General features: G+C 39.9%; 1 protein-coding gene across 4 annotated transcripts in view; it reads left to right on the forward strand.

The window, feature by feature from the left end:
• The window catches only part of CPQ (carboxypeptidase Q), a 161,782-nt gene that overhangs the window by 105,788 nt on the left and 42,260 nt on the right, over positions 1–13,734 (forward strand). For all 4 annotated transcript variants that reach the window (XR_010070054.1, XM_063327242.1, XM_063327243.1 and 1 more), the window contains one exon: positions 11,662–11,753. Coding sequence is in view for 3 of the 4 variants with exons in the window: in XM_063327242.1 (XP_063183312.1) it covers positions 11,662–11,753 (92 nt within the window). In the remaining variant the exon portion in view is untranslated. The remainder of the gene's footprint in view (positions 1–11,661; positions 11,754–13,734) is intronic.

Genomic DNA, 13,734 nt, shown 5'->3' on the forward strand with positions numbered 1-13,734 from the left:
GGTTAACCAGCACACGTGTAGCTTTGGTGTAAGCATCAAATCCTCTTTCCTATTAATCTGTCTGCAAACTCTGTGCGATAGGTAGCAAATATTGTTACAGCGGTAGTGAAAGCTTTGTTTGGGGTAATTTAGAGATGATGGGAAGGCGTTGGGGTATGTTATAGGGAAGAAGGGATGAGGGGTTCCCGTCTTTAAGCCAAGGGAATCCATGGGGCGTTGCATGAGCTGTGATGTGGTGTGAGGGCATTTGGAAGCTGTAGGAGAGGCAGCACCCAAGCAAATGGGGGTTTTCTAGTTTTCCACAATTAGCAGTGTTGCTAATTAGAGTCTAGAAACCTCAAACCCAACTTGTTTTCAGGTTGCACTTATAATTCTCCAATTTCACGTTTGTTAGTTTGAGTGCAAAAAAGGTGTCTCTGCAGATGGCCAGTTCCATTTAGCTCAGCATTTTCGTGTTAGTCTGGTTAATGCGCTGGTGTCATTTGAAACACAGTTTCTCTTGTCCCCGTGTCACATGAGGTTTACAAAAGTACCTGCCTTTCCAGGTGAGCTGAAAGCCTAGTTAAGCAGCTATTCATAAAAAAATCACCACATAATTACCCCAGATTTATTTCGGTGCCATATTTTGCCTTTAGTTGTCTATACAGGTTGGACAGACAGCCTGTGGGACTCGATCCTGCTCTGGATGTTGGTTGCCAGTTTCTGTGAAGGGGGTATTTGTGTTCCTCTCCCACCATTCCAAGCCTCCTGCTGCCGCTGTGCTGGTCTTTCTCAAGGCTAATACTTGTGTACAATCTATTTGAGCAAGAAGCAGGTAGTACGTATCCGATGATTTCAGAGCTTTAGCCAGTGCTGCCTCTTTGCTCCCAATCCATCGGTGTTCCTGCACTGCTTGGCCGAGGGACATTTCCCAGCCAAGGCCACAGGCGCTTTTGCCCTGCTCCCACCCCAGGGAGTGCCCTGCCAAAGCCACCTCCTGCTCCACTGCTAGAAACGTGGTACTTTTATCCTTAAAAAGAGCTTGAGGGAACTAAATAGCTACCATAACAGAGAAAGGTCTTTAGAAGGTGGTCCTATGGCAGTGTCAGCTTTCCAAGCGTAGTATTTTAAGGCTCCTGACTGCAGCAGAGAGCCCACTGGAGTTAGAGATGCAGTCAGTTTTGATGGATGAATTTCACTGCTTGCTTCTAAAAAACTTCAGGCATGGTAACTGTTGTGTATCTTTTTAATTAAAACAGCTGGAGCCTTTTGAGAAGAGAAGCTGATGGGGTCTGCTGGTTGACACTACAGTCTAGTTTATTCTCATAGTGTCACCTCTGCTAGCACAGGAGGAATCAAATAGTCAACACGTCCTTTGTTCAGGTCCCAGGTTTCTTTTAGCAACATTTATCCACCAGTTCTCTCTCCTTGTTCAGAAATGTGTTTTCTACCTTTCCCTGGCTGTGTTTGGGTTTTGCTTGCTTCACCGCTAGTCAACTCTTGGTGCCCTGCCAAGCCCAGAGGTTCACGTGCATCCACCAGCTACTGCCTGCTCTGTGTGTTTACGGGATCATCTTTACAAGAAGCCCAATGTCTGTGCTGTGAATTTGCCAAATCACAAACTTACCCTCTTTCCCTTCAACTGCTTCAACTGCAGCAGTGTAAGGCATTGCCAGTTATTGCTATCTGAACTCCTGCCTGTGTTGAGGTAGTCGGTATGGACTTCAGGAAAGGCTGCACTCCAAAGACCACTATAGTGATGGATTGTGGTACAGAGTAAACATTTCCCGGCTTCTGCTGTTGTCTCATGCACTGAGCTCATGTTCAGTCATGTCTGTGTGCCACAAGAGACCAGGAAGTCTCCTGCTCAGCCAGTGTCTCCAAGCGCTTCTGGGAACCCTGGGTCTTCCATGTAAAAAAATATTTGCTCTGGGGAGCTGCCAGAGCCAACGAATACCAGGAGTTAAGTAGATGAACGGGCACATTTTCCTCTTCCGCACCCAGGGCAGGATGCCTGATGCCATTGCTGCTAGAGCAGCCTGATGAAGGAAGGATGATTGTTGACAAAGCCTAATCCCAGCCATCACACCTTTTACACGGCTTTCCTACATTCCTAGACGATGATCTCTATGCACACGAGGAAGGGAGAAATGTGTGGTGATAGGTGCTGTGTGTACTTCCGCGTCTTTGCCAGCATTATAGGGAAATGGAATTTCACGAGTAAACTTTCCTATAGATGTAGACATGGATCTGGTACAACCAAATCTCTGTTTCGTAGGATAAAGGCACAGAAAACTATAGAAATGTTTTTAAAACAATGCACGTAAGAATTTTAAGGTGCTACCTGAATTACATTTTATGTAACTCATAAGGAGTTGATTAGACAGTTCTTTTCCCCTTAAAACTTATTTAAAATTGAAACTGTAACTCTCATCTGAATTATAGCCATGACTGATGAGACTGGAAAACCGTAAGACAGATTTTTATGCAGTTCACTGTAGTCTTTGTATGATGTTAAATTTCTCAAGTCCAAATTCACTGGCTAATATATGAGGACTAAAGATATGTTTTATTAAAAAAATGATCACTGGAGTCATTCCTTTTCTGCTAGTTTAATTGAAGTCATATAACTGCAATTTCAACCTACTTGACAAAAATTTTGTTATATGTTTTTTCTGAATTTCCTATAGCTGTGGTGGCGTGCTTGTTTGCTGTCTGGGAGATAATGTTGTGAAACATGATTAAATGGCTGCATTTACTGTAGGGGTTTTCTTATTTTATTAATTAAATATGCCTGATACTAGCTCCTTGTTCTTACATTCTTTCAACTTCACCAAAGTTGCATATTTTATTCTGAAAATCACCTTTTACAAATCTATTAAATCTACTTGGTATGAAATATCTGTGTATGCTATTACACTTCAACTGCATTTATTCCTTTATTTCAACATTTGGTTGAATGCATATTTGGCAAATGCTTAAATCTTCAATTTCTATAGCAGGTTGGCATAGCAGAGGGGTGACTGTAGGCATACAGAATTGTTACTCCGGTGGTAAATTTAGGCATGCAGCCCTCCATACCCATGTTGCTTTTTGTTCTCTGGACTGCTGCTTCTCTGCAAGCTTTAATTTACCCAGGAGATTCAAGATAAAATGTGTGCTTTGTTTATCTATAAAAACATTAAAAAACCTGGCAACAGAGGCTATTGTGATTTTTGTTGAAATCTGTAATGTGGCCGACATGGTGAAATGCTGAAATCCTTCCCGGATGAAGTCAGGGGCATCTTGTCATTACTGTCCATTTTTTAAAGGTATTTATTTTCAATATGGGGAGACAAGTGTGGCTGGTGTGTTTTGTGACTCATCAACTCTGAAGACAGTCTAACAGACTTGGGTTTTTTCTGATCCAAAGAGCAGGGCAGGAGAGGCAGAAGGCAGAGCCACCACTCGGTAAGGTCAAACCATGGTTGATGTTTATGATACAAGAGACTGAGGGAGTCAGTCTGCATTGCCTTTTCTGCTCCACAATTTGATGAAATGTCCAAATACCTTTGAGGAAGACGGTTTTCCTAAAGAGGAATAAGGTGCTTTTTAAAGGTGGACATTGTCTTCTTCCTTTTGCGGGACTTGGAGAACGTGGCAACAGGATCAGAGCAGGGCAGGAGGTGGAGGAGTGCTCTGCTGTTTTACACGTAAACAAGCAAGTAGCGTGTTTCCTTTTCTTTTTTTTTTTTTTTTGTAGACATGACTTATATTGACTTCACAACCCTACACTAACTGATTCTTTCTTTAAAACCCCATGTGCAGAAGAGCATGTTTGTCAGCGCTTCTCGTCTGAGCTCTCCCTGAGCTGGGTGGCAAGGAGGTGGCACCCAGAGAAACCCTGGCTCTGGCAGCGTTGCTGCCTGGCTTGATTGCAGCCCATCAGACCATGTTCTGAGCTGCGCTTCCCTATTCTCCCCCCATCTTCCCAGTCAAAAAGCTTAATCGGTGTTATTTTTAGCTACTAGACAGGCAAATCATTCACAGCTTTCCCCTCCACTCTTGTATATACAACTCCTTCCTTGACATTTCCTCTCGGATATTCCACAGCTTTCTTAAAATAAAGCTACCTAAAACCTCTGACATTTCCCACCTCCACTCTTCTGTAAATCTGCCCTTCCTATTCTCCCGTAAACTCATCAGCCTCCCTAAAACCAGAAAAAAACCCAATTGCTGCAGTGCCCAGCTTCACTCCTGCCTCTGCTTACTTTTCCCACTCTCCGGCCCCTGTCTTGCCTGTTTTCCATCGTCTTCTTCCTGCAATCCCATGTCTCTTCTCCAGGAGACCTCATTCTCTTTACTCCGGACCTTCAAGACTTACAGGGTTACTTGCTTCCCAGCACTATCTTACCCGAGGACCTCATCCTCAGTGCTGCAAACAGAACTGCTATCGACAACGAAAAATCAAGCAGATTGCATTGCATTAGACTGTTTTAAGAAGAAAAGAAGTTTCCCAAGCAAAGAGCTGTTCCCTTGTCTAATTTGAGCTTCACTAGCGAATTACAAATATATCATAGTCAGGGTTTAACTAATACTAGAAGTATTATAACGGTTGGACTTGATGATCTTAAAGGTCTTTTCCAACCTAAAACATTCTATGCTGAAAAGTTGTTTTTTCTTAAGGTGTGCTTTGTCTTTTTGAAGCTTGTAAATTTTAATAGCTTTAAGATTGTCTCTGTTAAATTGTGTTTTTTCACTCAAAGCAAAAATATTTCTTTTTAAATAAATGTCTAACTAGACAGACACTATTATGCACAAATAGTGAGACTAGTTGTCTGAATCATGGAGGATTGTATTTCTAATAACAAAATGAAAGCCAAAATCCTGTTGTTTTAGAATGGAAACTTCTTGGTCTCCAGAGGAAAAAATCTGGACATCCTCAATTAATTGCATTATTACTGTAGTTTATTGTTATATGTGTATTCTTCGAAATTAGCCAGAGAAACAGGATACTAAGGGGAAGAGCTTTTTTCTAAAACAGAGCTTGCCCATGGTGCAGAATACAGAAATTGGGTAATAGTCTGTAAAATATCTGGGAATATTGAAATCTTCCTGTCTTTTATTTCAAAAGCTATCAGAACCCTGTCAGAAAAGCAATATAATTGGGTAGCAAATGTTAGGAATTTATGCATACTCAGCTGATTGTGACTTGAGTTTATTGGGACCTCCAGCAGACGCCAAAACTACAGAGTGTGGGCTTTTACTCTGGAAATACTACGGAAGACTGCAACACCCAAACTGTGCACAGTCTATTACAAAGAAAGAAAAGGGATTAAAAAGTTATAGTGGGTTGGTGAAAGTGACCTTATTTGATAGTTCACTTGAGGTCTAGACGAGAATAGGGAATGTTATGACTAAAAATATCATAGATATAAAAAATAGGTAGTGTAATGAGAACGCAATGAGAGCTAAAATATGTTACTTGCCATGAAGCCCAGCAGTTTAATTAAATGAGGAAATAAAACATTTGCTGAGATTATGGAAATTTCAGAAAATCTCCCAGTTTCCCAATCTGTTAATGAGTAAAACAGTTTCCACTTTAGCAGATTGAATCTAAAAGAAAATGAAAAAAACCCTTTGAATGTTTGTCCAGATCAAAAAAAAAAATAAAAATTAACAGAGCATTGCTAGTTTGGAGGGGATTTTAATGATGCATAAAGGGACTGCTAGTGTGATGTATGCAAAACAGAGCAATTAAGAATGACTATTGGTACAGCTAATTTGACCCTAAAATATGCACCAGAAATTGCTTTTGTAGAAGGCTGCTAGTAAAGTCACGAGAGACCTTGGGAAATTTCTGTGGAAACTGTGCAACAAAGAAGGCATGGCAGGAGAGAGACTGGGGAAAGCAGGAGGCAGAGCATGGAGGAAACTCAAAGACACAGTTTTCTAAGACACTATTTTCAGACAAACCCGGTTGACACTGCAATAAATTAAAAAGGATGAGGACAAACCAGTAATAAAGGAAAGCATAAGTGCCTCCTTAAAAATAATAGTAGCTATGTGTCTGTTGATGCTGTGTGTGTTCCAGCTTCAAACTCTAAACCTGGAGCTTGTCGTCAAAGGATTCCTTTAAAACCAGAATGCCGTCACATGAACGAGCCATGGGTGACTGATGTATTAGGTGTCTATCAGGGCCCCCTACGAATTATTAGTGGAATAATTTCTAAGATAAATTTGTGGCACAGAGTATCAAGGGAGAGCATCAGTGTTTTGTAGTATGCCTGGGAGAAAGTTAATGGTGTCCAGCTAAAAGGTTCAGCTCCAAAAGGCAGTGGATGGGACATGGACAATAATCTGCTGCTGTTGAAAGCACAGAGTTTCAGCTTGGTGAGGTCATTGTCTTGCTTGAGTAATTTCAGCTGATACAAAGTACATTTCACAAGTGGAATTTCCCTGTTGTAACGTAGCTGAAGACAGGGAAGTGTTCCACATTGTTGACACTACATCAGGGGCTTAACAGAGATGTTATTACATGTACCGTTTCGTTCTTGTTTACAGAAAACTACGCTGGTACTTGAAACAGAAGCAGATTGTACCACTGTGTTTGATGCTGAACTCTTGTCGTCTTTAGCAAAATGCGCAGTACTGGTTTTATTTTTATTTTAAGCTGTGGCAGAGGTTTTAGAAATTCCAGGCATTTTATGAGAAGTGCTTGCGTGATATAAATATCCCAACTAATGTCACACAGTAAATTCCCTATGTCTAATCAGCTGCAAACCTGAAAAAGGTAGGGAGTGCATTAGGAATTTAATGATTGTCAGCAGCGTCATCGTGTATCTTACTACTTTTTGTATAAATACCCTTTTAAAGAAATTCCACGCCACAGGGTAATAATGCAGAAAAACGTGTAGCTTGTGATGTTAAATGCAGCAGTGGATGAGACTTGAGGATGACATATCGGTATGTACCTCTCCCTAGTAGCTCCTGAAGCAAATGCATCAGTGGCTTAGTTGGTGTTAGTGAGTGAGGGATCCGGTACTGCAAGTGCTTCTGCTTTGATGCTCAATTCAGGGCTTTGCTGGGCATTTATGTAGGGTCTTGGGAGGTTGAAGCTGGCAAAGCTCTAAGAAATCTCATGGTCTTCACAGTTTCACAGCGCACGGTGAGGGGCTACAGTCATTTTCCTTTGTATTAGTTACAGATGAGCTTCAGCCCCATTTTTGTACTGCTAAGGAGCTTCTCCTCTGTTCAGCTAATGCAACCTCTTACAAATGTTCTTAAAAATCAGGAGGGGTGGGAAATAAATACGGCTTTCAGACTGAAGAAATAGAAATAGACTTTAGAATTAAAAACCAGGAAGATAATATTTTAACACTGAATACACTATAAACGCAAGTTAAAATACTTGACCTGTTAATCTACTCACATCCATTTGCAGTATGCTTATATGCCTCCTGTAAGCTGAGCAGCTATTTGATTTGCTTGGGGGTGATCCCAGTGCTTTGGCTTGCAGGGGAAAAAATCCTTTTTCACTGAGGCAGGATACTTTTTATATTTTGAAGAGCTGATCAGTCGTACAACAACATGATGACTTCTCTTGAAGAGGTCTGATTAGCCATCATACAGTGTCTTCTTAGAAAATACTTTATCTTTGTACTTAATCCTCCTCATCAGTAAGGATTTATGTTTATAAAGCGGGAAAATATTTACTGAAGTATAAATATTTAGTATTTACACTACTGATCTCTATTTTGATTTTTTAAAAAAGACAAAATTCAAGTTCTCCCTCCTGGCTTACGTACTATCTGGAGGGCGAGGCAGGTTTATTTTTTAACATTACACGTGACAGACGAGCATAATTTGTCTGTGCTTGTACCAAACCATACATTTCAGTTTCACTATGTGAATTCTATCAAACGTGAGCAAGATATGTGGGACAAAATTCAGGTCTTGTATAGCATCCTTGTAAGTATCATCACAGGGAGATCATCCGCGTGGGTAAGAATATGTGTGGATTTAATAAACACTGTCACATCTAGAAAATATCCATTTTAGATTTAAAATTAAGGTAAATTGTGCATATATATGCTTGTGTGTGTGTTTAACACCTCCATGTTATTTGTTGACAATTATCTTTTACATAAGTTATGAAAGCATAGCTTTTGGCAAAATACTTCATGGTTGTTGAGGTTGAAGTCAAACTGATTAGTTAATAAAGCTTAGTTACAAATTGTTTTTTACTCAAGCATTTGGTATTTTGGCTTATCTAGGCTTGCTGCTGACACCTGCAAGCGTGAGCACTCTATGATGATTTAAAAGAAACAGAGAACAGAGTCAATAAAAGCTGCATCTCAGTATGACTGAAGTGTTTTCGGTACCCAAGGACAAAGAAAGGGCTAACAGCCACTCCAGCACAGAGGGCGTACAATACAGCAAGCGTCCTGGTGTACTCACTGCCCACGTTTCCTTAGTCGTAGACTGACCATATTGATGTTTTTATTTCATCCTTTAACTTAGGAGCACAGGTGCCTTATGCTATTTTTTATGTGTGGGATAAACCATAAGAACGTAGAGGTTGATCAGTAAAACGCACCTTTGTGGTAACCTATGACTATGTTTCCCGGTTAAGGGTAAACTAGAGGGGAAAAAAAAAAAGCTACTTCATTTTTCTAATACATTGGAGATTTGCAAATTAATCTGTAGCTGGAGGAGGCTCTGTAGTTGTTTTGGTTTTGGATTTAGTTCCGTGGGCTTAGAAAGAAAATTTATTTGAGTACCAGCTCTCACCTTTTCAGTGTTATCCTCCTGTAAGCCCCTGCTGTTCTCTTTATTGGGATGCAGCAGTAGGAAGGAAACAGGGATTTTGGTGGTTTCGAGCAGGTGCTGAGCTCTGCAACTTTCCTTTGAGTACATAATCTCAGATGCCAGTGACCCTGGATCTCAGATGCCAGTGACCCTGGATCTCAGATCCCAGTGACAGTAGGATCCCCGCACTGATCTATTGATGAATGCCATTATAACCTGCTGCATTTGCCAAAATGATCTATTTGAATGGACTGGGTACCTTTGTAATCTGATTTTCTTCTGATATCCACTTTTTTTTTTTAGACTATGTAATATGTCATTTATACAAATAAAAAGGAAAGAGGCACTATTTTATTTGTGAAACAGTTTTCCTTCATTTTAAAATTTGCTACCCAGCCCTCTACATGGTACACCCATCACAGAGCATAGCTTTCTAGTCCAAGTGCTCTTTCATCATGCCTTTTCAATACATATTTGGGCTGTGATCTGCAAGAATTCTGATTTTGTGGAGATGACACTGTGCTTAGGAACAAGTGGTTTTTAGGAAGCAAGTCAGAATAGTTGAACTTCCTGAAAAAAAAATCATAACTTAAGTACAGTACTTCATATTTTTTAATAAAAACATGCATTGAAAATATTCTTAGCAATTTTACTTGTGAATATTGGATTTGTTTGATGTTCTTTGATCAGAATAGCTGTGCTTTTTAATAACAGGTAGATAAATACTTATCGCTTTCAGATTAAGATAATGAGGAAATTAAATTTTCCTGTGTAGACTTTGTTTTGTATTAAAATAACTGCTTCCATAGCTTATATATCTTTTTTTTTTTAACTTGCCCATTTAATTTCTGTAGAACATACAAGTGAATCTGCTGACAGAAATCTCTGAGATTGGAAAAGCCAATACACCATCTCTGGGACTGGGAAGACCAAAGCTCAGCAGGGCTTTTTTTTCCCCCCAGCTTTTACGGACTGATGCAATGACAGGCTAGGAGGGGGCTATAAGAATCTCTTCCCCACAGGTGAGATGAGACCTTCTGAAGCTCCTGCGGAGCAGGAGCGATCAGCTGGGATTACAGCCCATTGGGGCCCCACCTGACGTCCCTGATGACTGACCCAAGTCCCCTTAGGGCAGCAGTGACAGACTAAAGCATCTTGATTTTTGCCTGGGAGGAGCCAGGAGATGCTGCTCCCTGTCTCAAGCATCTCCTACCAAAGCTGCTTTCACAGCCTTGGCGTGGGGGGATGGAGACTGGGCTTCAGTGCTTTGGATTTTGTGGTATGACAAACACACCTCTTATTTTCCACTTAAACTGTGGTGCCATTGGAACCGTGCTCCACGACAGGCTGCTCTATGCTTTATACCCAGCACCTTCTCTTCTTTAGAGCCGCCCCTTCTAACCAAGCTGTTGACACATTGGTGGTTATTTTGTGTCTAAAATCTTTCTAACTTCAGACCAATAGCTATTTTACTATCTTGATTTCACCTCATTGGCCATCTGGCTGATTTGAAAAGCAAAGGAGGCTAATCCTGCGCTGTCATGACTTAGGAGAAGAGCAGGAAATCCACTGGGATGTGTGCAGGGTGTTGTCTTTAAAATAATGAGGTTTGACAGCCTGTTTACAGTCAGCAGATCAACATTTAGAAAATACACCTTTAAACCACTTGTTTGCACCTCCTTCATCATGAAATACTGGAAAATCCAAGGTGTTTTCTTCAGCTTTTGACTATTCCTTGTATACTCTGCCTTCAGTTATGAGGATTGGTAGCGTGTAGTTTTGGGAAAGAAATCTTCAGTTGGTTTTCATTGTGTTGAGAGGAAAAAAATAATGAAGGTCAGGTCTATTTGTAAACCTCATCCATTTCAGCTAGGAAATGAAATAAGTTTTGACAGTGATACCGATATTATTTCTCCCCAGCACAAAAGTGTAATTTATGCTTTACCGCTTGTGATAGTCTTCCCACTGGTTTTTCTTTTCTTTCTTTTTTTAATAGTTTTGGGGGCTTTATTTTTGCTCGAACATAATTAGCATTACACAGCACAGAGAACACTATTCTCAATCTGTTTGCTCTTCCATGCTCTCAGGTTTGATGTTTCAAATGTATTAGTTTATGAACAGAATGAATCAAGTAAATAAAGGGCAACAACTTCTATCTGTTCAGTTCTGCCATGGCAGAGATGGTTTCAAAATTTATCTGAGAACTTATCTTTCTTACTGAGCTACCATAGCAAAATAGAAAATGGGCTTGTGTTTGCCTTGTTTTAAGAAGCCGTGCATACATTCAGCAGCCGATTGTATTTCAGATTCCAAAGTACTGATTGTAGCTTTTCGTTTCTCTGATAAAAAGCAAAATAATATTGCGGAGCCCCTCAGTTCTTGACATGAGCAAACATTTCTCATATAAATCCAGCAGCTCATTTTCAATTAATTATAATAAATTAACCATGACAAAGCAATGGTAATTCTCATGAAAATTTGATTTGGATCTGCTGAAAGCGGACGCGCATTACTTAACTGCAGACCACCACCATGACAGCAGCATATGTCTCAGAAATCTATCAAGGTAGTTGGTTTGTGTCGTGGTTTTCAGACACCCGCAGTATGTCCCCAAAACGGGCTTCTCTTGTGCGACTGCAGCTGGTAGCAGCACCACAACAGCCCATTCCTTCCTGGCGTGGGCTCTCTCCCCGCACCTCAGTCCTTCCCACAAACAAGCAAAAAATACTCTCAACAACAAAACCCACACTTGAAGTGGGTTGCAATGGGCGAACGTAGAGATGAGTGAATGGAAACCCAGGCTTTCATCCATTGGAGGGGGGAGACCAGTGCTTTTTTTCTCAAATATATGGATATTGAGTACTAAATACAATATTTAAAATGCTGTTTTAGGACTTCGTCCAAAAAGGACTCTGCGCTTGGTGCTATGGACGGCAGAAGAGCAAGGAGGAATAGGTGCCCAGCAATACTACCAGTTGCACAAGGTAAATGATGTCTTCTGATGCTTGGCAGCATTTTTCTCCCTGGTCTTGTGCCTTGCATATTATTTTTGTCAAAATGTTCAGCTTACTATCTAGCCAAAAATAGTGATTCTAGTTCTGCCTGAAATTATATTTTCTGGTTTTAATTGTAAATGTAGACTTCATTTTACATTTAACAGAAAGTGATGCGACCACATGTATACGTGTTCCGCTTGACCTAAGATATCTGTCACAAAACTGTTCTGAAACAGATATTTCATGATGATATCTGCCATAGCTTTCAAACATAGCTTTCTGAGAATGAGTGACAAATGGTCCACATATGTTGGCAATATAAATAAATTTTGTTTGCCTTACGTATTTCTGCTTCGTTGCATTTTCCCATAATATTTTACTATGTAAAATATAAAATAATGCAAAGAAAAATCTTTGCTATCTTATCTTAATAGTATGTAGTCTAAAATACTCTTTGACAGTCATTATTTCGAGAGGATCTGGAACATTTTCAATGGTTGATTTCTGATGATGCAAGGAACACACAAACTCTATGCCTGGTTATCAAGACAAAAATACTGTGTATCGTCACATCTGTCTCTCCTGCCAAGAACTGCCTTTTCAAAGTACGTCATGACATAAAGGGAAGTTGCATAAAACTATTTTGGAGATAAGTCTTTGGAATATGTGCGGGGTTTTTTTTCCCCGAAAAACTATACTGTAACTGTATAAGCTAAACTAGTTATCTTTTATGCTTTTCCCTAATTTAGCGTTATTGCACTCAGCAATGGTTAACATACCCAAGGCAGAGACAAGATGAGTGCAAACATGTTTAGGAAGTCACCTGCTGTCCAATAATATGAAAGCAGACTTACAATCAGTTCCTGAGAGTACGTTTTTAATGGTAAGCAACCTATCAGAACAAACAAATGGAAATTTCACTTTGAATCAAATTCATCGTCATGAACAAAACTAAATCAATTTGCATCTGCAAATAGAGCTGTCAGAGGTAGCATTACAGTGGTTGTGCTTTTCTGGCTAATTGATGAACAGTCAATTATTTCCCACTAACTTGTTTAACATTTACTAAGAAATGTATTTAACTACCCATGTATAATGTAGTTCCTCCTTATATAATTTGGAAAATTATATGGATAGCTCAGCTTAGTCATTTGGAAGAGGAACATAAGAGCTTGCTTCTCAGCTTCAGGGAGGTGACAGGTTGCAATTTAGTGTGTGTTAAGGACTCTGGATTTACCACTGGTATTCTGGTGTTCAGCAGGATTAAACTAGAATGAAATGTTCTGGAATATGTAGCACGGGAAAGAGATGCTTCTCATGTACAGAATTGCATTTTGGAGGAGCTGGAGGGATGCTCTGTGTGTAGTGCACGCCGCTCATGAGGAATGTATCAACATCCCTGCAGATTTCCATGTTGGAAAATAAGCTCTGTCCTGTGGTGGTGGTGTCAACAACATGTGAAACTGTCTCATGCACGTCTCATCTTTTGCCAAAAATGCCTGCATTTCACTGTTGTCACTAGGATTTCTATTCAGAAGTAATATCAAAAAGCAGGCTTAAGGATCAAAGAGGGAAATATAAAGCAGGCTGGGTGTTGTTTGAAAGATACTTGGTTACTTTGCTTTTAAAAAAAATGAGACAAAGATGTGTCTCAATTTTTGCTCTGCTGGTGCGATTCCGTCTGGATGTTGTGCTCTGCGAAGAAAGCCCAGTCTAACTTAACAAGGATTTGTAATTTACATGGAGAATTTAAGCAGAAATTACATCCGTCTGTTGTTTGTTGTTCTTGTTTCCCCCCTACTATGCGATCTGGCATAATTATAAATTGATATGACTATAGGACATCGCATTACTCATAATAACAAAATAAAGCAGATTAATACCGTACATTATATTTAGCATGAAAAATAACTTAACCTTTTAATGATTTACTTGCGCAAATTTCTGGCAATTAGGATAGTACGGCACA

This window comes from Chroicocephalus ridibundus, chromosome 2, assembly GCF_963924245.1.
Source record: "Chroicocephalus ridibundus chromosome 2, bChrRid1.1, whole genome shotgun sequence".
Lineage (NCBI taxonomy): Eukaryota > Metazoa > Chordata > Aves > Charadriiformes > Laridae > Chroicocephalus > Chroicocephalus ridibundus.